This window comes from Schistocerca cancellata, chromosome 6 (genome assembly GCF_023864275.1).
Source record: "Schistocerca cancellata isolate TAMUIC-IGC-003103 chromosome 6, iqSchCanc2.1, whole genome shotgun sequence".
NCBI classification, from domain to species: domain Eukaryota; kingdom Metazoa; phylum Arthropoda; class Insecta; order Orthoptera; family Acrididae; genus Schistocerca; species Schistocerca cancellata.
The window spans coordinates 263,377,564-263,404,946 of NC_064631.1; the positions used below are offsets into that span (position 1 = coordinate 263,377,564).

The window sequence follows — 27,383 nt, forward strand, 5'->3', positions numbered from 1 at the left end:
TCCAGAAGACAGGGGTTATAATTAACCTGGTGAAGTGCATTTTTTGGTGCTCTAGAGATTGAATTCCTGTTTCTGCCACAGGCTCCCGACTGCTTGCCAAGAAGATCCAGACAATAACTAACTTCCCATACCCACAACCTTCAATGAATGCCACTGGTTCTTTGGTGTGGGAAACTTTTTCAGGTACTACCTTAGAAACACCTACAGGAGTCCCTCATGGCTGCACTCCAAGGTGACTGCACAAAAAGAAAACGTTCATGCCTTGGTGTGTCCAAATGATGGACAGTTTTTAGGAGATGAAGCGTGACCTAGCCGATGCTGCCCTTCTGACCCATCCCCAGCCTACCACTCCACTCGCAGTTGTCACTGACACTGGCCTGTCTGCCTTAAGTGCCATCCCCCAGCAATGGCCCTGTTTTATTTTCAATGAAGTGGACCAAGCCCCAGTGAAAATGAGGTGCACGGGATTGTGATATCGTTGTAGTTTACGAGTCAATCAAATACTTCTGTCTCTCGGTTGCAGGACACATGAACTCTCAGGACAGGATTTTGTCAGAAGGAAGGCACCCAGACATCCCTCAGACAGTACTGTTAGCCTCAGCCACTCCTGCATCCTTACACATCCCCCCCCCCCCCCCCCCCCCCCAGAGTACAGGGCCATGTTCTCTGCTGAATCCTCCGGTCCTGAGTTGAGTTGAACAAGTCTGACTATCCAGATGGCTCAGCAGGCTGTATCCATTCCTACTACCCCCCTGAATTCCAGAAACCAGCCTTTGGCCACCTACACAGCCTGTCACACCCCAGTGTCCATATGTCTGTGGCTGTCATATGGGAGTGCTTCCTTTGGTCTGGGATTCAGCGAGATTGTAGTAGCTAAGTGCATGCCTGTATGCCATACCAGTGCACCAAGGTGGGCTGACATGTGCACACTCCAATTGCTTATATTCCTCTCAGGGGAATGTTGTTTGCCACATGCTCTTTTGTAGACTGACTGCTTTTTTCCTGTATCCTGCCAATGAAACAAAGTCTTGTCACCTGCTTCACCTACAACTGAACGTATGTGATTATTCAATTTCATATATTTACAAGTCATTACACTTACGTATTTGTATGATGTGACTGATTCTAATTGCGAATCATTGATATTGTAGTTACGGGATACTATGTTTTTCATTTTGTGCAATGAATAATTTTACATTTCTATACATTTACAGCATGTTACCAACCTTCATATTGCTTTGAAATATTACCTCACGGAATATTTCTGCAGTTTTTTCAGACAATTCTTCATCATAGATAACTGCATCATTCATGTAAAGTCTGAGTTTGCTATTAATATTGTCTGTGAATTCATTAATACAGTGCATGAATAATGGGGATCTGAATACATTTCTCTGGGACATGCCTGAAGTTACTTCTATTTTTGTTAATCACTCTCCATGCAAGATAACATGCTGCACTCTGCCTATCAAGGAACAATCAATCAACTCACAAATTTTGTTTGATGGTACCCCACACAAAATACACTCATTAATAAACATTGGTATTGTACTGAGTCAACTGCTTTTAGGAAGTAAAGAAATACTAGATCTACCTGGCAGCCTTAATCCTTGGCTTTCAGGATGCCACGTGACATAAGCACAAGTTGGGTTTCGAATAAACAGTGTTTTTAGAATCCATGCTGCTTGATATGAAGGAGGTCATTCTGTTTTAAATACTTATTATATTTGAGCTTAGAGTATGTTCTAAGATTCTGCAACATATAGACATAAATGAGACTGGATGACAGTTTTGTGGGTTGCATCTGATATATTTCTTGTAAACGGGTGTGACCTACACTTTTTTTTTCAGTTACTGGGCACAGTTTTCTGTCCAAGGGATCTTTGATATATTTTGGTTTATATGGAAGCTAACTCAGCTGCAAATACTGTATAGCATCTGACAAGGATCCCATCGGGTGCTGGAGATTGTTTAATTCTAGTGATTTTAGCTATTTTCAGTGCCACTAAACTTGCCACCTGTACCAGTCATTTTTGCAGTGTTGCAAGTAGTAAACTGGGGTAGTGCCATCATTGTCAGTTTCTGTGTCCCATGAGTGACTGGACAGTAACTTTGTTATCACTGACAGTCTTTTCATATGACCAGAATTACTTTGTGTTTTTTGAGAGATCTTTTGATATGACTCTGCTAAAGTAGTCAATGAAGACCTTGTGCACTGCCCTCTTGACATACAAATGCATTTCATTCAGTATCTGTTTATCTATGGCCCTATGCTTTGTTTTATACCTATTATGGAAGAGTTTACATTTCTTTAGAAGTTTCTTTACAGCGAATATAGCGTTTACATTCTAGAAAAAGTCTTTTTGGAAAACAAATAAATCTTGACCTGTTTGCAACAAATGAGAAATGCACAAATACGACACACTACCAAGGAAAACACTCATCTGATGAGCCAAAGACTGAGCAGAATTACTTACAGTTTGCCGTGATCTGCATTTCCTCTCATAAAGTGATAGTGTGACCTCCAAACCAGATGAGAGGAAACACAGATCACAGCAAACTGTAAGTAATTACTCATTTACATAAAAAATGTGACATGAACCTTTTGATAATCTAAAAATAACAAAACTGTATCGTTATAGATTCCACTGAAGATGCCTTAGAGCAAGAAAAAGGCAAAACATATCTAGAAAAAATAAATAAAATTGCAGCAAGAAAAGGCAGTTTTATTTACAAAACAAGTAACTCTTACATACTTGTGCACTGTATTAACAATAAATTGTCACTATTTTGCTTAGTGCTATTTGGGATTATGCCAGCTAAATGAAACATAATGAATTAAATGGAAGGATTCTACTTAAAAAGAAAAAAAGTTGCTGCTTCCTGAGTTATATTAAATGTCCGCTACTTATCTGTTATTGGAATCTTAATGTTAACTTGATAAGTTTTGCATTTTTTGAAGAAGGTAGTTGTTTACATCAGTAACAGCAGAGGCCAGTGCACTATTAATTGTCATACAGTTTTACAATGAACAGTATTACTTGTCAAGAAGTTAACAGAAACGTTCAATCCTTAACTCTAGATAATTTTCAGAGGGAGTTAACACTGAGGTATTTTTCATTTTCTTTTTGAATTGGTAGGTGTTCCAAATTTCGATAAGAGATTGTATACAGGGTGTCAATAAATGAAGTTCTAGTTTCAAAATGCTGTAGAAAGAGAAACACAGCTCACAAATATGTCAAATCTGCAGAGCATACTCTCGACACAGGGCAAAATTTCATGGATGATAATAATAATAATAACAATAACGAACATTTGACCAACAAGTGGCACTGTAAGCATCAGAATATGCACACCACCAGACAAGTGGCACATGGCTGTTCCTCAGTTTGCATCCGAAGCATCCAACATGACTATCTCTATGAAGGAGCTTGCACTGCTAGTAAAGCTCTTTTACAAGAATGGTGACTGTTTGCCAGTAGCCCTGCAGAAGCTCCAGACTCACAAGGGTATGAAAAAGGCATCGGTCTGATGTCTGCTAGGAGTCCGGAGAAAATGATTATGAAAATCTGAAAAGACCTTTTAAAGTGGAATGTGACAGGAGGAGGAAAGCAGTTGATCCAATGCCTGTTGAAGATGTGGCCACAGCATTGTAGAAGGGGCTGAGTGGTTTCACAGTTGCCTAAGACTGCAGTCACATTAATGACAATCCCTAGCCATATCTACTAGCAAAAGGTGCATTTGAGTCAAGCCCCTGCAAAGACAAAAACAAGTAGTGAATTTAGAAGCACTAGATACAGTCAAAAATTAGCAGCTGGTGAATTCTAGACAGTTGCACATAAAAATTTAAGTAAACACAATTCAAAAATTTTATATTGTGACTGCTGCAAGTGATGCTTGACTTTTTTTTGTTGAGACCTGGTACCCTACTGATCTGACACATTCACATTATTATGAATGAACTGGGGTACCGTGTCACAAAAAATTCTTTGCTTTGGATGTTTTATTACCAGCTATTGTTAATGAAGATTTGTAAGGAATCTGATCCTTCATTTTCATCAGTTTATAAATGGATGGCTCATAAAACATGTCTGCACTTTTCTTGACATAAATTACCTGAAGGAGATCCCAAAGCTGCAATCACCAACAAAAATGTTAAGACAATGGCCAATACATAATTGAGTAATGCACAAGTGAAGGTGCATGAAACAGCTGAATAATAGACATATCAACCAAATTTGTACCATATATCTGAATGACCAAAGAATTAACTATGGGAGAGACTTGTACAAGATGGGTGCACCATTTGTTGAATGCTTACTGAAAACAAATGTGGGAATAGATAAACAGCATTATTTGGCCCATTTTAAAAAGAATCCTGCTGAATTTATGCATTTATTTTTCACTGTGGATGAGATATGGACCCATCACTTTCACTCGACAAATGTAATAGCAATCAAAGCAATATATAGATATCAATGGCCCTGCACCAAAAAAGACAAAGTCCATTTCAGCTGTCAGACAGGATTCCTATGATACAGAATGGATTTTTCATTAGGTAAAAGAACAACTTGCTGATGCTATAGACAAAACAAAAAATGCAAGGAAATAGGCCTGGATTGCGAAAGGATAAAAAGAATCTCTTTCATGAAGACATGGTATAAATTTGTCAGTGGGATAACTCTACTGATTGTTGGAGCACCTATCATATTCACTAGACATGACATTCTCTGCTCTCTGTCTGTTCTGAAATCCAACAAAATTTGTGACTGGAATGTTATGAGTACATGGAAGAGATAATGACAATTGTAGACATAAGTTTTGCAGACTTCCAAAATCCCATTTTAGGACTATAATCAGCTCACCAGAAAAACTATGGACTAAGTGCTTGGCAAAAAAGGGGAAGTTATCAAAGTGTTAACACATGTACAAAATACAGTTTTATACTACCAGATGGAAAACCGTTTTTCTTGACATTGTGTTTGGAACAGGTTCTCCTGTCTTTGCATACTGGGCTTGTATACAGCAGGAAAGGTAGATGCTTAGGATGTCTGACACTGGTAACAAGCAGGTATTGCAATGACAAATCAGGTGGTATCAAGTGAGGTCTCATTTAACTACACTGGTTTGGTTTGTCTGTCTTCATACATGCATGATGCTTTGCATGGAAGATATGCCCAGTTCTGTAGTACATCCTATGGAAGTGGTACTAGTAGAAAAAAGTGACACTGTATGACAGTGTATTTAATATATCCTCAACTAGTTTATCTGTAATGGACTCTCTGTATGGGAAAAAAAGTAAGTGGTCTCTGCTAAGTTCTTAGGCATGTACATCGATAGCATATTAAATTGGCCCTACCAGATCCTAAATCTTGCAAAAATACATCATTCTGCAGTTTTTGCCTTAAATACAATCACATCATATACATATAAGAATGCCATCAGAGCTTCTTACTTTCAATATTTCCATGTACTGTTGTTTTACAGCATTATCTTACGGAGTAATCAGCCCCTGAAAAGAAAAATTTCGGCACTCGGAAGAGAGTTATTGACATCTCAGTATGTCATCTTCCGAATATGTACATTAATAAGAACCTCTCACTTTTCAAAACCAATAGTGCATATCACAGCCACAATACAAGATCAAAACAAGACTTACATAGTAACAGACAAATTTATGCAGAAAATAGTAAATTCCTCATGCAGGAAAATTTCCAATGCCCTACCTACAGACAACAAAAGTCTTGGTCTTGAAACACCAAAATTCAAGAGCAAATTGATACAATACCCACTGCAAAATTTATTTCATGCGCACGCGCACACACTCACACACACACACACACACACACACACACACACACACACACACACACACACACATGACTGCAGTCTCAGGAAACAGAAACCACATTGCAAAAGCTAAAAGAGGAGGCTGGTGCAGGTAGTGGGAAGTATAGTATGGTGGGAGTGGCAGACACTGAAGCGCTGCAGGTCAGGAGGAGGGCAGGGGAGATGTGGGGAGGGGAAGGGGGGAGTAGTGGAAAAGGAGAGAAATGAAAAGACTGGGTGTGGTGGGGGAATGACGACTGTGTAGTGCTGGAATGGGAACAGGGAAGGGGCTGGATGGGTGAGGACAGTGACTAATGAAGGTTGAGGCCAGGAGGGTTACAGGAACGTAGGATGTAGTGCAGGGAAAGTTCCCACCTGCGCATTTCAGAAAAGCTGGTGTTGGTGGGAAGGATCCATATGGCACAGCCTGTGATGCAGTCACTGAAATGAAGGATATCATGTTTGGCAGCTTGTTCAGCAGCAGGGGGGGTCCATTTGTGTCTTGGACACAGTTTGTCGGTGGCCATTCATGTAGACAGACAAATTGGTTGTCATGCCTAAATAGAATGCAACACAGAGGTTGGAGCTTAGCTTGTAGACTACATGATTGGTTTCACAGGTAGCCCTGCCTTTGATGGGATAGGTGATGTTAGTGACCGGACTGGAGTAGGTGGTGGTGGGAGGATGTATGGGATAGGTCTTGCATGTATATCTATTACAGGGGTATGAGCCATGAAGTAAGGGATTGGGAACAGGGGTTGTGTAAGGATGGATGAGTATATTGTGTTGGTTTGGTGGAAAGTGAAATACCATTGTGGGAGGGGTGGGAAGGATAGTGGGCAGGACAGTTCTGAGTTCAGGTCATGATGCGAGGCAATTGAAACACTGGTGTAGAATGTAATTCAGTTACTCCAGTACTGGGTGGTACTGAGTTATGAGAGAAATGCTCCTCTGTGGCCAGACGGTGGGACTTTGGGAGGTGGTGGGAGACTGGAAAGATAAGGCATGGGAGATTTCTTTCTGTACAAGGTTGGGAGGATAATTATGGTCAGTGAAGGCTTCAGTGAGACCCTCGGTATATTTGAGAGGGACTGCTCTTCACTGCAGATGTGACAACCATGGATGGCTAGGCTGTATGGAAGGGACTTCTTGGTATGGAACAGGTGGCAGCTGTCAAAGTGAACGTGTTGCTAGTGGTTAGTAGGTTTGATATGGATGGAGGTACTGATGGCTTTGCAGTGGAGGCCAACATCTAGGAAGGTGGCTCGTTGGATTGAGTGGGACCAGATGAAGCAAAATGGGAGAGAAGTTGTTGAGGTTCTGGAGGAATGTAGATAGGGTGTCCTCAACTTCAATCCAGATAGCAAAGATGTCATCAATGAATCTGAACCAGATTCTGGGTTTTTAGGAAGGATTCCTCTTGATGACCCATGAATAGGGTGGCATAGGATAGTACCATGCGGGTGCTCATAGCCATAGCCTGGATTTGTTTGTGAGTAATGCCTTCAAAGGAAAAGTAATTTTGTGTGAGGATATAATTGGTCATGGCAACTAGGAAGGGGATCGTTGGTTTGGAATCTGTCGGGTGTTGAGACAGGCAGTATTCAATAGCAGTAAGGCCATGGGCATTAGGAATGTTAGTGTACAGGGAGTTGGCATCAATAGTGACGAGCAGGGCACCATGTGGTAAAGGTACAAGAACTGTGGAGAGTCGGTAGAGGAAATGGTTGGTATCTTTTGTATAGGAGGTTAGGTTCCGGGTAATAGGTTGAAGGTGTTGGTCTATGAGAGCAGATATTCTCTCAGTCGGGGCACAGTAACTGGCCACAGTCGGGAGTACTGGACTGTAGGAAGCATGTAGAAGGCAGGAGTGCAGGGAGTGGTAAAGGTGAGTAGAGAGATGGACTCTGGGGAGAGGTTCTGGGATAGCCCTAAGGATTTGAGTAGTGACTGGAGATCCTGCTGGATTACTGGAATGGGGTCACTGTGGCAAGATTTGTAGGTGGAAGTAGTTGATAGCTGGCAAAGTCCTTCCATCTAGTAATCCTTGTGGTTCAAAACAACAGTGGTGGTGCCTTTGTCTGCAGGTAGGATTATAAGGTCAGGATCAGTTGCCTAAAGTTCTTTCTGAAGATGTAAGGTTTGTTTGCATGTTGAGGGATCTGGGGAATGCTGGTGAGGCAAGGTTTGAGGTTAAGAAATTCTGGTAAGTTAACAGGGGGTGGTTTGGGAGCAGTGGGGGTGGATCACAGTTAGATGAAGGAGTGAACTGAATTAGGCAATGTTCAGTATTGGTCTCTGGTTGAGTCTGATTGGTAGGGTGAAACCAGTCATGTGGTCTACACGCTAAGCTGCAACCACTGTGCTGTATTCTATTTAGGCATGACAACTAACAAACTATCTGTCTGCATGAATGGCCACCAACAAACTGTGGCCAAGAAACAAGTGGACCACTCTGCTGCTGAACAAGCTGCCAAACATGATATCCTTCATTCCAATGACTGCATCACAGCCTGTGCCATATGGATCCTTCCCACCAACACCAGCTTTTCTGAATTGCACAGGTGGGAACTTCCCCTGCATTACATCCTATGTTCCCATAACCCTCCTGGCCTCAATCTTCGTTAGTCACTGTCCACACCCATCCAGCCCCTTCCTTGTTCCCATTACAGCACTACACAGCCATCATTCCACTACCAAACCCAGTACTTTTATTTCACTTCTTTTCCGCTACTCCTCCACCCCCATCTCCCCACCTCTCCCTTGCCTTCCATCTGACCTGCAGCACTTCAGTGTCTGCCACCCCCACCATCCTACCCCTCCCCTCCCCACACCAGCCTCCTCCTTACCCCCACCCAGTTGCCACTCCCATCATGCACTGGTGCTGCTGCTAGAAGTGTGGTTTCAGTTGCCTGAGACTGCAGTCATGTGTGTGAGTTGTGATTGCATGAGTGTGTGTGTGAGTGTGTGAGTGTGTATGTGTGTCTAGTGTTGATGAAGGCCTCAATGGCTGAAAGCTTTAATTGTGAGAGTCTTTCTGTTTTGCCAATCTGCGACTCAGCATCTCCACTATATGGTGAGTAGCAACTTTCCTTTTCATAATATTGTTACATTCTATCCTGTATTTTCCATTCTTTGATTTAATTAGTGAATTTCTTACCATATGAGCAAGTGTGTGTATACTTTTATTGTATAACTGAAATGTCCTATTTAGTGCAAGCATAAATATAAATTATTTTTTGTCATAAAAGATATATTGATTTTCAAATATTAAAATATTACTAATATAAATGTCTCATAGTGTATGTGTAAATATTAATTCTGATCTCTTGTTGTCACATTAATTGATATGAGTATTATCCATGAGTCTACCATATTGTACTCCACTGTATCCATAATTGTAAATCTTATGAACAATTCATTATCATAAACATTGTAGAAACAGTGACTCTTTCAATATCCTAGCTACTCTAATGGAGTTGGGATTCACAGAACTCAGAATAACACAAAACAAAGTAAATAAAAATCAAATGTAGATGATGTAGGAATTATTTCAGTTACCCTTTTAATTGTGCTGCAACTGCATCTCTCTGCTGAAGAATGGATCAAAGTTTTGTCAATATTGGAAGTGTGATATGTCAAGTGTAATTGTGCAATTGAGAAAAAAGGAAAGAAAGCAAAATAAATAAATGAATTTGTCAATTGCATGCAAAAGTATTCATTTGTATGATTATTTATATCTACCATACTTCCATTTCTATAAAACAGTTCTCTTACCAATGTAACCTGTTGCATTGAGAGTCCCTTTGTCTTCAGGGGAAAGTTGAAGCTCACATTCTGCAGATGGTAGAATGTATGAAATTGCTGATATGCTTAACTGCTGAGCTAGTGATGCCATCAGTGACACAATAAGTATCAAATAGTTGTATTTCCCAAAACCTGTGAAAGAACACAATTACACCACAGGGCAAATTCCAGAAACAATGTGAGAGAGGAGCTACGAAATATTAGGTTGGTGTATAAGTTCATAGCATTTGTGTTTTGCTTGTTGTTACAGGTTCGTTTATCAATTGTCAGTTTTTATTTGTAATTTACTTTTGTTATTTGAGTTTACATTTTGTCATTTGTAGATAGTGAGTGGAGGTGTGGACTAGAAAATGTGGTGCCAAGTGGAGAAATCAGAACATTTCTCACATAGTCTTCTGTTTGAGTTCAATACAGGGGTGGCAGCAGGGAATGCAGCCAGAAGAACTTGGAGACAATGTCATTGGACAGATCATAGCACAAAAATCATTTTTCTCATTTCAAGGAGGAGTGCTTTGACATTAGTGACACTCTTCATTCATGAGAACCTTTGGGGTTTGATGAAGACCATTTATACACATTAATCCACAGTGAACCACATCAGTGTTGTTGAGAACTGGCAGATGTGATGAACTGTGATCATTCCACCACTGTGCAACATTTGCATGCTATGGGAAAGATTCAAAAATTGATCTAAGCCAAATCACAAAAATCTGGAGGTGGTCATAAGTGCATCTCTGCCTGCCTGTCATTAGTTGACTTGTGAACGACACCAACCATTCCTATCCTGTCTTTATTGATGATGGGAAATGGTGTCTTTATGCTTATGTAAGGAAAAAGACGATATGGCTGAGCCCAAACAAAGCAGCAACTCCCCATACAAAGACCTGCATGCATCCACAAAACATAATGTTATGCATCTGGTGGAACATGATAGTGTGGTGTACTATGAATTGCTTCCCTAAGATGTACCATCACTGCTGACATTTAACGAAAACAACAGAAGTGTCTTGCATACACAATCCAAGGATAATGACCAGGAAGACTGCATGAAGTGATGCTACTCCATATAATGCCTGCCTGAATTCTGCTAGGCTGACAAAAATCACTATAAAAGTGTTGGGTGGGGAAGTCATTCTGCACCCACCTTATTCACCTGACCTTGCATCCTCAGATTTTTACCTTTTCTGCTCTCTATCAATCAACCTTCAAGGATTTTCTTTTCTGGATGAAAATGTGATCTGAGCATGGCTTGATGAATCCTTTGCCTCAAAATCAATGATTTCTACAGCCATGGAATCAAAAAGTTACCCCAGCATTGGCAGACTGTTTTAAATAGTGAAGGAGAATATATTATTGATGTCTGAAGTCTCTGTTATGTGTATCTGTTGTGTTTATTAAACTTGTGGAAAAATGCTAGAAACTTATGCACCAACCTAATAGAGTCAGAGAAAATATATTGATTAAAATCTCAGTTGCAAAAGACACAGTTACATCCTTCAAGAGATATGCTGCTTACAAGAATGTAGAAACATTTTAATAAGAGATGACACAGAACATAGCTTGAAATGCAAAGAAGTGTGCAGTTATGCTTATCTAAATGGTACAAAAATAGAAATAAATCATAAAATAACTATAAGATATGTATTAAAATTGCAGCTGGAACATAAACTTATTTCCTCAGAAATATAGTTCTTTGTTTTACCACTTCAGGACATATTTATATTTAATGTAGGCAGCCATACCATACAGAAACAAAAAATGCTATCTACATGCCATTAGCAGAAATGAAACCCTCACAACCTCATGAGTAACGACACTGTTAATATCATTATTGTTATTTTAGTGCAGGTTGGTACAGTGTTCATGGCAGCTTTTGCAATATATAACTTACAGGAGAGATGGTGTAATGTAAAATTATGCATGACAGCTTTATGGAAATGTCTGAACTTTTATAGGAAGATTACAGAGTGATGTTCAATACTGAATGCATTGTTACAAATTTTACCAACATTTTAAATGTGGTCACAAATCAGTTGAAGGGGAATGTCACTACACCAGTGAAGACAGTGTACGTAACACTTTGGCAACAGAAACTAATGATTAGGAAGTTCTTGGCATATATGTAGATAAAGATCTTTAGTGGATAAACTGTATTATTTTGTATGTGGACAAAACAATAATATCTTTAATATCCTGTATTTCCTTAGATAGCTATCAAGGATAAGCCATAGCTAAATGCTAAGAACTGTATTCTATTGGACCATTTTTCTTTTCTTAATTATGGAATTGAATTATGGGACTCCACAGCAGAAGTATACTTAAGCAAAATATTGTTGTTAGAGAAAAGGGCAAAAAGCTACACAGAATAAGCAATAAAGAATAATTGCATGAACTATTTGTGCAGCATCAATACATATCAGCATATTATTTTTAAATTTTGTGACCCAGACAAAGAAAGCTAATAAGTGTAGTGAAAAGCATGATTACAATACTAGTATAAAATTTAACTTCAAATATAAGAAAGACTGACCAAAATTTGCTTGTCAATGGTTTTCTTTGGTTTGAAAAGCTACCAAACTCATTATGAACATGCAAGGGAAGTTTCAGCACAAAATGAAAATATTTTTGATAGCTAATAGTTTACATTCCTTCAAAGAATTTTAACTCGGAATTCTAATTCTGATGACGTACACACACACACACACACACACACACACACACACACACACACACACACACACACAAGCAAGAAAAACCTGAAGAACTGTTCCTAACTTTTGGGAACAATTAATTCTTCACTCAGGAACGAAAGAGAGATAGATTGGGATAGATTTGAAAGTGGAAGCAGGTCACTCAGATCCAAAGATGAGAGGGAACCACCAGTTTTGATGATAAAGAGTTCAAATATTCCCCTAACTGTGATCCACTACCCCTTGTACTTGACCATTTTCTGGCAAGCTTCCAGGAATTCTTCACCTCCAATGCAAATTCATTTTCCTTCCCTATACCCTTTCTCAACAAGTCAAATATCAAATCACATGACAGCTTAAGAAGTTTTTAGGACAATACAAGTGGCTGCGGAAGGTCGAAATACCTGTTATTAGAGCTATATACCATTGAATAAATGCTCCAGAGAGCGAGAAAAAAAAGAGATGAGCAAAATGATTTTGCCAGAAAGACTGCAGTCTGGCAGAAAGTGCTCACAAACTGGGTAAGTACAGCAACCATTAAAGAGTATTTACAGCAGGCAAGAATAAAAGTTAGAAATCACTGTGGCACAGAATTAACATCTTGACTCTTACGGTATGTTTATAAAGCTGTATGTCTAAAAATATCATCTCTAACATTGTTAGCAACTCTACAACTAGTAGAATTTCAAATACACCACAAACAAGATGAAATGCCATGGAATATTGTGTCTGATGATGGTTCAGAAATAAAATTGAAAGATAAAATTTCCTTCCTTGGCATAATGTTAGATCAGCATCTCTCTTGGGAGCATCATATCGATTTCTTATGCCAAAAACTAAGTAAATCAATTTATGCAATGTGATCATGTCACAATATCTGAAATATGAGCAAATGAGTATAATCTACTATGCTTTAGTGTATCCATACCTCACATATGGAATTGAAGCATGGGGATGTGCTGCTGCCAAGCATGTAAATAGGGTATTCATCCTTCAAAAAAAGACTGTTAGGATCATGTGTAAGCTTAGATATAATGAGTCCTGCAAAGCAATTTTCAAAATCAAGAAACTACTAACACTCCCATCACTATATATCTATAAAACTGTTTAGCTGATGCTAAAATACAAGCAGTACAATCATCTAAATAGAGAAGTGCACATATACAATACTAGGAGGGATGATGGTTATCACCTGGAAAGAAATAATACAAAAAGTGCAGACAAGAGCCCCTATTACATGGGGATCAAATTTCATAACAAACTTTTTAAAAAAAAAAAAAAAAAAAGCTTAAGTGGAAGCTGCTTTGAAATTGCCTTGAAGGAGTTCCTCAGCAATAAGTACATCTGAAGTACATGTTCCAAAAGAATGGCTATGGTTCACATAGTATGAAGCCAGTGTTCTCCAAGAAAAGGAAACATGAAAATGTTGAACGTTAACCTGAAAAGCCACCAATTACATCCTCCCTGTGGCACTACTTCCAGCAGAATAGGCAGACTCCTGCAAAGATTAGGTATAATAAATTAAAAGCTAAATATAATGATTTATCATGATTCCATAATAATAGGAATTATTGGATATTTTGTGAGTGTTTGAGTGCACTGTTAATAGCAACAGCACAGACAGTTAACAGGGTGCAACACGTAATACTTCTTTCATCGATAAGGGCTTTGGCACTATGTCAATTTACCGTATTTACTCGAATCTAAGCCGCACTCGAATCTAAGCCGCTCCTGAAAAATGAGACTCCAAATCAAGGAAAAAAATTTTTCCCGAATCTAAGCTGCACCTGAAATTTGAGACTCGAAATTCAAGGGGAGGGAAAAGTTTTAGGCCGCACCTCCAAATCGAAACAAAGTTTGTCCATTGTAATATGAGACACAATTTAGGTAGAATGAATGACGATACAGCTACAGTAGTTTGGTTCGAGTCGTAAGCTTAGCTGTTAAGCTTTACCAGATAGCCTTTGCTATGCGTCAGGCGCTCCGTCCGTATTTACACGGGTACCCTTCCTTTTTCACGCGCTTCGTCTGGTTTGAATCGATTGCTTATTTTGTTTTGATCTGATAAGTGCTGTTTTCTTTGTTATAGGTGTTTATGTCACTCTAAGCTGAAAATGCATTACTGTACTGTGTCATGCATTGTTTGTCGCATTCTGATAGTGCGTGATTACAGCCTGTCGCCGCTCGTGGCATGGCTTGCTTTTGTGCGCGCTACCACCAGATTCGTCTCATTAGCGAAACAATGGCAAGAGACTGCTATTTTTTGTTACTTATGCCGCTGCTTTCTTCGATAATGATCCACAAGAACCAAATAATAGACTGCGTATGATAGATGATGTTCTGAACGAGAGTGTAGCGAAAATTTTTCTCCGTTTGTAAATCTTTGCAGGCGTCTCTTTAGTACATTACATTTTGCACAGAAATTAGAGTCATCTTGGATTTAAAAATCTAGCCAGTTGCCGTGCTTCATTTCTGACTGTATCACTATTAGGCATAAGAATAATACGAATATAAACATGACACGATACGTATACTCTTCCGCGTTTACTGTTGTCTCACTCTAGTTTCGTAGTTTATTAGGCAGACAGGATTTAAATGAGATAGCAGCAAACACGAAAGAATACATGGAAATGTTTATATTCGTATTATTCTTATGGTGAAGAGAATACTGCATGTGATTCACAATTCAAGTTCCTATTAGCAACCATCTCTCTTCACAGGTAGGAAAAAATTCAGAACGTAAGAGTTAGCCGTATTGACAAACATCCCAAACAGTCGGATTTTCGTAGTACATTGAAATGCTGCTACATCTGAAGGTGAACAATACGGAATTTGTATTTACTTCGTTGGATAATGTATGAAAATGCAGTGGTCGAAAATCGGGGCGGAGAAAAAAAAGCTCGTCTTCCATCTTTTTTTTTTTTTTTTAATTTATTTACTGCCGCAGAGATTTTGGCGCCAGTATTTATCTTTGTGCCTACAAAGCATACCTGTGTAGCGCTACATATATTCGATGGCAGAAGTTAGTTGTGGCGGCACCTTCCAACATTTTTCAGTACTTCCACTTGCTTTGCACTCGATTCTAAGCCGCAGGCGGTTTTTTGGATTACAAAAACCAGGAAAAAAGTGTTGCTTAGATTCGAGTAAATACGGTAGGCACTGCTGGTAATTCTTAGAATAACATGACTCAGTCTATGGATACAAAAGAAAGTGCTGATATTTCGGGTGAAGAGAGATAAATACCAGGAACTGCAGAATACAGACGTAGTGTGCACCACCACCAGACAGTAAATTTTGGATAATATCCTTCTCTTGTGACACAAATGGATCAAGCTTCAACAGCAAAAAGGATTTGCAGGTCCCTCCATGCCAAAAAACAGAGACTGAGAATGAGGCACCTGAACTCTGAAGGGGACTGATGTACCTTTCGACAGGCCATATGCCACTCATTCACTCATTCCAATAGGAAGAAGACACACTTCTGAATGTGCCTGCAGTAGAAAAACTGTACTGGAACACATTAACTGAGAAGGTTTATGGTTTGCACTGACTGGCAGCAACTGAACTGGCATGGAAAATCTGATGCCATGTAGGTCCTGCAGTATGAGACATGGCACATTCTGGAAAATATTGTTGATCAACACTTGTCTGATGTACTGCAGGACGTTGTCACGGGGGTTCATGCAGCAACATGGCAGAGACTGTTGAGATCAACAGCTGCAGCAAAAAAGCTACTAAAAGTGCAGGTTAACTGCATATAACTCTATCTGAGTCAATGTGCCCACCATAGAACTAAATATTAACAATTTATTCATACAAAAAGCCCAAAATTAATAGTTGGTGTGAGGTTTGTATTTTTTGTTGCAGTTGCTAAGTAAGCATAGCATGTTTGGGTGTACATGATATTAAATCAATTACAACTTATCTTTAAAGAGATATTGATGGTCCTCATTTATGTAAATTGGTAAATCACATGCTTCTCTTAAATAAATGTAGTTTATTACTCATGACCAAGATGACTGTGAGATCAAGGCAAAGACACAAAAGCAGGCCCAATAGCACAGTAAGTGGCCACTGAATGGCACATTAAGTGGCCACTGTTACTTAGCTACACTTATATTAGCATATTAATTAGTCACAATTTTAAATTATTGCTGACTTCATTACAGTTAATTTGTCTCCTTGCATAAAAATTTCTTGGTTCATTTGCCGCATCAAATTCAGACAAAATTCCAAGTTTTCAATGATATCCACTATCATCTTCATCAGGGGCTAAAACAGACTTATGAATTAGTAAGGTTCCTTCTTTTGTACCCACAGAAAGGCATCTGATCAGCTGGATTATGACATGATGGCATGCACACAGGAAGTGCACCCTGCATCCATAGATTTTGTTTGCACCCTATATCTAGCATTGTTTGCAGCGCCATCCATCGCATTAGACAGCAAACTGAAAAAAGTATTCCTCTGCATTTTTTCCTTATCTAGTGCACACTTCCATGCATTGCTAAGTGCATAGCCAGTGTCTCTACTGAAGTTGTTTTCACAAAGTCTAATTTCAACAGCTTCTCTGCTCATAGAGTTCCAGTAGTTTGAGGTGTGAGCAAGTATTCTTGCTTGTTCAAACAAAAATCTTGTGCTTATTTAACAGGCTGTGCTCTGCCAACACTGATTTATCCAAATGCCTGTATTTAAGGTGATGTTGCAACAATTGGCAACCATCTGTATAGACGGGCCCACATAACTCTTGCCACACTCAAAAGGAATTCTATAAATTCCTGGCACTCTCAGACCTACATTATCTTTAACAAGTTGCAACACTTCTTTAACTTTTCTGAGTGAGCAGAAGACTAGTCTGACTCCTTGCTTCTTTATGAATCTATCTATTTTGCTAGAATGGAAGCCATGCTATGTGTTGATCCTCTTGGCTTGTTTGAACAGTGTTGTGTCTTGGTTTTTTCAACTGTGTTGATCTAATGTCACAGACAGTATACATGTCCATTCTGAACGCATCTTCAGATGCTTAATCTCGAAAGTGATGTGGTACATATCCAATAATTGTCTGTAAAAATATAGAGATATTTCAACCAAACTGTAATTATCATGAGCCTAACACATGGAGGAAGAATGACATACACGGTGAGCATAGAAATTTGAGCTTGGTGCAAAAGGGTGTACACTACACTCAGATGAAACTCTTAATGCTCTTCCTCCTGAAATAAAGACAGAGATTCATCACAAGGATAAGTTTAAAAAAACACTAAAAATATTTCTGCTAGAAATAGCTTTTTACAGTTTAGATGAATTTTTAAGTAAATTAATTGTAAAACTTTAATAATGCCAGTAAGAATGTTATTTAACTTGAACTCTGTATCCATTTGTGCTCTGTTCTTTCTGAAGTGCTTTAATGATTCTAAGAAAATATGTATAGTTTTTTCTCTGTATTGCTGCTCAAATAATTTACTGTACAAATTTTTATATAATTATGTACTCAAATGTCTGTAAATGCTGTAAGATTATCAAATTGAATTTATAAAAACTGACAAGTTCCACATCCTTGTGAACCCAACACAGTTGGATTTATATAGAACACAAAATAAAATCAGTCAGTCAAAACAGCTCTGGCTCTGTGTGCTAAGGTGTTAAGTACAGCTCTCTTCTGAGCTGGATTGTGAAAGCTATACCCATTGAGATACAGATCTGTATGCATCAGTTTTCTGTACACGGAGTGGCTGAACTGTCCATCTGATCTCCATTTCATCAACATGTCTAAGAAAGATAACTTCCCCATCCATCTCCACCTCCACTGTGAACCTTATGTTGGGTAGTAAAATCAATCAATCAAAAATCCAGGATGGAATGTAACATCTACATCTACATTTATACTCTGCAAGCCACCCAACGGTGTGTGGCGGAGGGCACTTAACGTGCCACTGTCATTACCTCCCTTTTTTGTTCCAGTCGCGTATGGTTCGCAGGAAGAACGACTGTCTGAAAGCCTCCATGCGCGCTCGAATCTCTCTAATTTTACATTTGTGATCTCCTCAGGGGGTATAAGTAGGGGGAAGCAATATATTCGATACCTCATCCAGAAACGCACCCTCTCGAAACATGGACAGCAAGCTACACCGCGATGCAGAGCGCCTCTCTTGCAGAGTCTGCCACTTGAGTTTGCTAAACATCTCCGTAACGCTATCATGGTTACCAAATAACCCTGTGACAAAATGCGTCGCTCTTCTTTGGATCTTCTCTATCTCCTCCGCCAACCTGATCTGGTACAGATCCCACACTGATGAGCAATAATCAAGTATAGGTCGAACGAGTGTTTTGTAAGCCACCTCCTTTGTTGATGGACTACATTTTCTAAGGACTCTCCCAATGAATCTCAACCTGGTACCCACCTTACCAACAATTAATTTTATGTGATCATTCCACTTCAAATCGTTCCGCACGCACACTCCCAGATATTTTACAGAAGTAACTGCTACCAGTGTTTGTTCCGCTATCATATAATCATACAATAAATGATCCTTCTTTCTATGTATTCGCAATACATTACATTTATCTATGTTAAGGGTCAGTTGCCACTCCCTGCACCAAGTGCCTATCCGCTGCAGATCTTCCTGCATTTCGCTACAATTTTCTAATGCTGCAACTTCTCTGTATACTACAGCATCATCCGCGAAAAGCCGCATGGAACTTCCGACACTATCTACTAGGTCATTTATATATATTGTGAAAAGCAATGGTCCCATAACACTCCCCTGTGGCACGCCAGAGGTTACCTTAATGTCTGTAGACGTCTCTCCATTGATAACAACATGTTGTGTTCTGTTTGCTAAAAACTCTTCAATCCAGCCACACAGCTGGTCTGATATTCCATATTCCAATGTAACATTGGGATGTATCCATTCAAATGATCAGTCAACTGCTGCAGCACCTCACTGCCATGTGACCAGATGAAAAATGTATCATCAATGTATCTGAAGAAGTAAGATGGCTGGAAGGGAGCATTGTTCAACTCTTGTTCTTCAGAATCTTCCATGAAAAAATTAGCTATGACTGTTGACAGTGGTGAACCCATGGCTGTTCCATCAATCAGTTCATTATATTTTCCTCTGTGCAAGAAGTATATGGTCATCAAAGTGCGCCCAAATAATTTCAAAATTTCTAGGGAGAAATGAGTGGCCAGCAGTTTTAATGTGTCCCTTCATGAACAGGGAGACTACATCAAGGCTAACCATGACTTCATTTGTGCCTATCCTCATCTGCTTGATGATATCAACAAATGTTTGTGAGTTTTTGTTTTCTTTACTTCTTCTACAGTGTTGGTAGTAATTGATGTTCTAGGGCATCACCATCTTCATCTTCTCAGTCCTCTTTGAAATGTTAATACCACCTGTAAACTCTTGTTTTCTCATAGTAGGTTTTTTTAAAAAGTCACAGACAACTTTCTGAATGTGGTACTGCATTTCATTTGGTTTTTCAAACAAAATTTAATGCAGAATCTTTCATCCATCTTTCCCAAAGTAAAAATTGGTTGAGCACATGAAAGCACATATAACCCTTTTACTATCAACAATAAACTAAATATTCAAAACACTTGAAAATGCAAACATACCTCACAAACGTATGTACCAACAAGATAAAAAGATGTTTTGAAAATCATATATATAAAGTCCTTAAAATTAAATAAAAAACAAAAATCCATTGCTTCTTGATCTTGTATAAGTGAAAATCTAATTTTATGGTGGTGTGCAAATTTTTTTAAAGTTCAGTCAAATAAACAGCTACTGGTAATAACTGACTGGACAACAAAAGAAGAAGAAGAAGAAGAAGAAGAAGAAGAAGAAGAGAACTGACAGAGCATTGAGAGAATAATAATAATAATAATAATTTAACTTATAAGGCAAAACCCATCAACAATACAGGTAGTGAACTTACAAGATCACTCATATTCACATAATGGCTTTGTAAACAGGAATGAAATTAAAATGTATATAATGCTATAAAGAAACAGGAATAACTGAGCAGATATAGAGAACTGCATTCTAATATTGCTAATATCTGTCTGTTGCAGTATGGTAGAGGATATCTTGAATGATGTTCCCAGAGGAAAATAAGTTTCTCTCAAAGAATCAGCATGGATTCAGGAAAAACCACTCTTGTAAAAAACAGCTTGCCCCATTCACACATGATCTTTTGCAAAGAGTAGACACTGGTAAACAGGCATATCCTCTTTCCTCAGATTTTCGAAAAGCATTTAGCACTGTAAAATGTTCCTGACCATTATGGTCATATGATCACATTGAGTATCCTCACAAAAACATGATTATTTTGATGAGATTTTCATTAATAGGAACCAGTGTGTTATGCTGAATGGCAAATGGTCAATAGACATGAAAGTAACAGTGGGTGTGCCCCAGGGAAGTGCAATAAGACCACTAATATTCTCAATATATACAAACTGCTTTTCAGACAGGGTCAACGGGACCATCAGATTGTACTCTGCCAATGCTGCTGTCTGCTGGAAAATGTTGTTGTAGTTGGATGTTAATAAATAAATAGAGAAAGACTTGCACATAGCTTCTACTTAGCATAATGAAAAAAAGCAGCTATCTTTAAATGTTGATAAATTTCCATTATGATGAGGAAAAAGACACATTAAAAGATTAATTGTGTATGTCCAGAGCATGTCACATTGTTTAAATATCTAGGGCTAATACCAGGAAACAATATGAAATGGGATAAACAAGTAAAATCAGCAGTAGGAAAGGCAAATGCAAAATGTAGATTTGTTGGAATAGTTCTGGGAAAGTGCAGTGCATCCGTAAAGGAAATTCCATGTAAGATGTTACTGCAACAGATTTTAGAGTATTCTAGAGTGCTAAAGTTCATATCAAACAAGTAAGACAACAGACATTAAAAAAATTCTGAGATATTGTGTTAGGATCATAGAAGATCAATATTGCCCATATGAAAGTGTACCTGTGATGCTTGTGGAAGATACATGATGATGTTCTCCCAAAACCCTCTTGGCTAAATTTAGAGAAGCATTATTTATGGATGACTATGTGACAGTTTTGCTGCCAGCATTGTATATCTCACACAGGGATCATGAGAACAATATGAAATAGGATCGACTGTTACCTGTTACTCGCCACATAAACCAGGAACTGAGTACAATAGGTCCATTAAGAGTAGACTGTTGGATTATTGAGCTATTGGAAAAGAAACCATCTTCAGATGTAGAAAGACACACACACACACACACACACACACACACACACACACACACACACAAAATGACTATTGTTTACAGGTACTGAGGCCTCACTGCAGTCAGTAGCAATGTGGGCTAGGATGGTTAGAGTGAAAGTATGTAGGAGTATTCAATCTTCATGGATCTCTTTTGGTAATACCTGTTATCCAACAACAGATTCCCAGCAGCCACATATCAATGGTGAACATGAAGGCATAACCTATTCTTGGTGCCGGTACCGGTACATATTACTTTATAAGCAATATTATCTTGAACTACACAGTGTAGAAGTGCAGGATAGCTGTCATGTTTTAGATCAGTTGTACCTAATGTAAATAGTGTTTCTTTTGGTTATTGTTTATGATCAAGTGAATCTGGGGTGCCAGCAAGCAATGGTTGCAATTGTAGACATGCAAGGGGGCTTCACACTATATATAAGTGTTGCGATGGCACAACTAACCACTGGCTACTAGTTCTCCTAGTGTAACATTATGCTGAGCTGATTTCTGATTGTGCTCTGTATGAGGGTCAACATTATGCCTCTGAATTATTCTCTTAACTGAGTCACTATTGATTAAGGACTTCTTGTACAGGAAGGGAAGCAGATCTAGACAATCCGAAAATATTTTGTGAGCTCACACTATTTTTCAGTGATCAGACTGCACACTTGCGGCAGGGACTTCTCCCCTCCACTGTAGTTCCTTTTATCATCATTGCATCATCAATTGACTACCAGTGGTAAGAATCTTTTACCCTGTCCACATCTGCCACCTATTTTAACATCATAGGAGAGACACGGCTGCTGCCACCTGCTCTTGTAACACATCAGATACAGAACCTGACAACTGTAAAGTGCGTCTGCCACACATACAAACTGTGAGTGAGCTACAACAACACAAACATAGTAAGCAGTGACTCTGTGACTGCTATCCCATCATAGCTAGAAGTATGACTTGGAAGTGTAAAGGTGTAGTCCCTCACGAAATTTACATAGTTGCATGTGTTCCTTTTAAGTATCAGTGTGAAGCTTTTATTTCATTCTGTAATTGTACCCTCAACATTTCTATAGTGCCAATAAACAAGCACTCTCCCTACAGATATTAAGGGAACTGTGACAACATTGTGAATTTACTATATTAATGAGTAATGGACCATAGTACCTTTCCAGTAACTGTTGTTCTTGACTAGGAGTCGAGAGGACAGCAGTAGGCATACCTGAGAAATGATGCAGCCATTACTGTCCTTGCTTGAATGGGTCACTGTATGTAATTAAGTCAGTCATAGAGCTGAATGCAAATCATTATATTCTGCATAACATCATCTGATTTGAGGTGCCCCCACAACTGATCTATACTTGGTAGGATGCACGTCTTACCATGTTGTTCATCTTGAATCAATTGATGTTATGCCATTAGATAATCTGATTTTTTTTACCTCTGTGGATTAAGTTAGTACTCACAGAATCAGACAAAATACAATATCACTTGGTAGAATCCGCATCAGTGTGGTACTTTTAGCAGAAATTGTTCTTGTGCTTATAGAAGCAGTGGAAATATTTCTTCATATTTGTTGCCAGTATCTACAGCTATGTATATGTTGCACATAATCCAAACCCTGGAGCTCCACATTGTTCAGAAACTGAGAGACACACAGCAGTTTCCTTGACATATTATCTTCTTTGAAATGTAAGCACACTACTGAAAAGTCATAGGAATCTTCTATAAAAGCACTTCACCAGGTACATTAGCACTTCAAAATCCATTTTTTTAGCCACCTGCTTTATAGAACATCCATTTACTCCTCAAAAGTAGAACAACAAAAATTCACAACATTTTCATGAAAACTGTGCAGATCTGGTTAGACAGAAACACTTGTCTTATGAACACAATGCAGACGGTGGCCGAGATATAGCAGTATGAAACTTAAGTAAACTGTTCTCTGGATACCAACTCACTGAGACATTAAAAAAGAGTATTTGCAGATCTCACTGCATAGGGAACAACTCTGAAGGGCTCTTGCTTAACCCTAATTTCAGTGCATCTGAAAACATCTCTAAACTTAAAGTAAGGACATATAACTGCAAAGAGATGAGTGCGAAGCAACCTGATGACAAGCCAGAGAGTCAGCACTATAATCTGCAATCTATCTTCCCCCACTTTCCCTCCCCTGCTGAAAGATCATGTTTACTACAAGACATGAAACAAATGGCACATAACACCCACAGAAGGGCACCTGTACCCAGAGGCAAGGAGGAGCTGTGCCCCTCCCTCTCCTCCCCCACCGCCTAGCTCTCAGGGAAAGGGAAAAATTAGTGCAGTCAAGTGTTTTTCTTTCAAAAAATGATTGAAAAGTTGTTATTATGCAGGTATTTAACAGGGTCTGAACTGGACCTTTTTAATGGCTACTTGCAAGTCACCATTTCTCTTCCAAAATATAAAAAGTACTCCATGCCCCCAGCTATTTGTCCCATCCCCCCCCCCCCCCCCCCCCTACAAACTATCACAAGGTTGATCTTACACTCACTATTAAGCTTTGCTTCCATTATGGCAATTTTCCCCATTACTCTCAACAGGCAGTCACAGCTAATCTGACCTCTTTTTTTCTGCTACCTTATGATGGACAGTGTGCTTGTATCTTTTTTATGTACTGTCATGTTTTATGATGCACTTTTTGTTGGGTACATGGATTCCTTTTGAATTTCATTGCAAGATTTTAATAATTCCACTGGTTACCTACCTCAGTTATGCATTTATGAAAATTGTTTACTTATTAACCTTACCACACTTGATGATGGAAACTAAATTTCTGAGGCATGTAATGTGGTGAGTAAATTAATTTACAGAAGCAGAGGTTGATCATTTCATTCATTGCTGCTTACTGTCTGTAGTTGTCTAGCTTGTTATGAACTAAATATAGATAAATAAAAAGTGTTGCCTTATTAATAAAAAGAATGGAGTCATAGTTTATCCTGTTTAAAAGTGTTGTTCTTATTTGGGAATTGTACAACAGTGATGAAAACAAGATAGTTCTAATATCATTGTGCCATGCTTGCAAGCCAAAACTTTTGTTTGCTGTAATACACATAGCAATAGGCACTTACCAGTTAACATTATGCAGGTCTCAAAATCAGAGCTGCTACCAGCAGCTGAAAAAAGAGGGACACCTTAATAAACAACTGAAATCTAGAGAAAGAGCATCACGTGCATGCGTGAGCGCACACATTCACGCGCGTGCACACCACACGCACGCACGCGCGCGCACACCCACCCACACACACACACACACACACACACACACACACACACACACACACACACACACACGAGAGAGAGAGAGAGAGAGAGAGAGAGAGAGAGAGAGGGAGAGATAGAGCATAAAAATCAAAGAAAATTTTTAAATTGGCTGAAAAAGTGTAGGCCTATGCCTGTTTTATTGAGACTTTATTTTTCATTTTGAGGAGTTCTGCCAATCCTACAGTGCCGAATAATTAGTCTATAAAAATGTGTACTTTCTTTTTTTCCTAAGGTGTAATTTTTCCTTTGATTAATTCATTTTGAATACCTTCATTTTGCATAGTATGAAATTATTTTGGGTACCTTGCTTCTCTCCTGTTTTGTAGGCGGGTGTCACCATGGCATATATAATTTTTCAGAAAATATGTCTGACTTGTTGACTGATTACAAAGACTGCTTAAGGGCAACTCTTTCTAATCAGCACATGATTTTAATATTTCAGTAGAAACATCATCATAGCCAGCAGGATTATTACTTCATAGTGACCAGATGAATTTTGTAATCTTGTTATGGCTTGAATTTTTGCAATTAATGTACACTGGTGCTGCATGCACTGATTGTCAAAGTAAATCTAACACATTTATATTTGTTATTTATTTGTGGATACAGTATTTGTTACTAATCTGAGGATATACTAATTGAGTTCCGTGACCACTGATTTCAAAATGTCTTCATTTCTGCCACAGCTATTTTCTGGGGCCTCATGTTATTCTTGAAGTGTTTAATTTTTTGAGCATAATGGATGTGTATTGCTGCTTTAATAACAGATAGGAGGATTTTAAATAATGAGGTAATTGAGTTGCAACTCTTGATTACAGCTCGTCTTTCGGATTAGGCAGAGCCCTTTCTTCCTAGAACAAGGTACTTTAATCCCAGGACTTAACCATCCCTTGTCCTTGCTTATGTTGATTTTTATTCATGTTTGTTTTAGGAGAAAAAAATGAGAAAGAGTGCTGTAGGAATATATGTTTAAGAAAGTGTTAAATTTTCCATTTACATTGTCTTCTTCCCACTGTTCTTTCTGTAATTCCTCTCTAAGCACTGGAATTGAGTCATTGCTTGTGATTCAGTTTTTTCTATGATCTGAACTTAACTTTTCACTACTCTTTATTGTTAACATTTGACAGTCATATCCTATAAACCATTGACTATCACTTTGACATCAAAATTGCAGAAAATAATTGGATCTGAAAACATGTTGCCAGAGGCTATTCCACTATCTCCTTATTTTAATACATCACATTTTACTGTGGGAAATAATCCAAAACTAGACATCAGCAACCTGATGTCCTTAGACGTACTTGATCAGTAATATCTGAGAGAAAATCATTGTTAAAATCACCATAAAATAAAGAGTATCCATTTAAATTTACATAACATTACTGAAACTGCTTCTAGCTGCTTTATGAAGTTGCGGATGTTTCCTGCTGGTGGCCTGTAAAATGTCAGTACTGTTAGCTTGTTAATTTCCTGAACCACTCTTATGGCACAACATACAAAGGGCTTCGCAGCACAATATTCGTTAACCTGAAGAGCCTGGGACTTAACTTCATTTTTTATAAAAGGTAGCCAGTAACTCTCCCTCTTAACAGTTCTACAGTAGTACGTTATTAACCCGTATCTGTCAAGATCTACCTGTACAATTTCAGTGATTTGTATGTCATGTTCTGACAAGCACAACTTGTCTGTTGACATTCCATTAGCCATTTCATATTCCTGCTTGGATGTTAAAGGTCCAGCCTTCGTACTCTTCAAGATTCATGGCTTTTTGTTTTGTTAGAAGCTGTTTCAAAAATAACTATCTTTATTCAGCAGCTCTGCCTTTTGGATGAGTTAACCATAAAAATGACCTAGGAAAAATGTAGATCACTGGAATGTAATAGGAACTGCTTTGATCAGATTGTTAGAATGTAATATTGGACACTCCCTAAAATGTTGATTGTGATGACAGACTGATCTTCAATGTACGTGGGAAGGTGACATTGGGTTATGAGTTGGCAAAGTCAATGAATGTGAATACAAAATAAGTAATGTGGTAATAGACTGATCTATAGTGTAGCCTAATGTCTCCATTCACAACATATTTAATGCACTTAGCCACGTTTATACTTTGTCATAGAAAATAAAACTGCAGGGTTCATACAGAAAACCTAAATTACATTATGAGCAAATCCCTGACAAGTAATCTGGTGTGTACTGTGTGCACAAATCACATATAAACTATGAAAAATGCAAGGGAGAGGACCATTATGTAACTTTTACCAATCAGAGTCTATGCTTTTGGCAATTAGACACACAAAAAGCCTCTTTATTAGAAGCATTCAGATGCAAACCACACCATGAGTGCAGCTTAGTAGGAAATGATTTAAGCTCCAATTTGTACTTTATTTTATAAGATTAATCTTTCACAGTAAGATGACTTAGTTGTGTTGTCACTTACCTTCCAGTGTAGTGGGTGTCATTATCTCCCAGTAAAAATATCTTACTGGCAATTGGTACAAC

At 38.5% G+C, this 27,383-nt stretch overlaps 1 protein-coding gene across 1 annotated transcript in view; it reads right to left on the reverse strand.

Annotated features, from left to right (window-relative positions):
• Nucleotides 1-27,343, reverse strand: part of LOC126088273 (synaptic vesicle glycoprotein 2B-like) — a 75,965-nt gene extending 48,622 nt beyond the window's left edge. The window contains exons 1-2 of the mRNA XM_049906403.1: nt 27,322-27,343; nt 9,607-9,768 (exon numbers count right to left, since the gene is read on the reverse strand). Coding sequence (XP_049762360.1) covers nt 9,607-9,768; nt 27,322-27,343 — 184 coding nt within the window. The remainder of the gene's footprint in view (nt 1-9,606; nt 9,769-27,321) is intronic.
• Nucleotides 27,344-27,383: the final 40 nt, after the last annotated feature.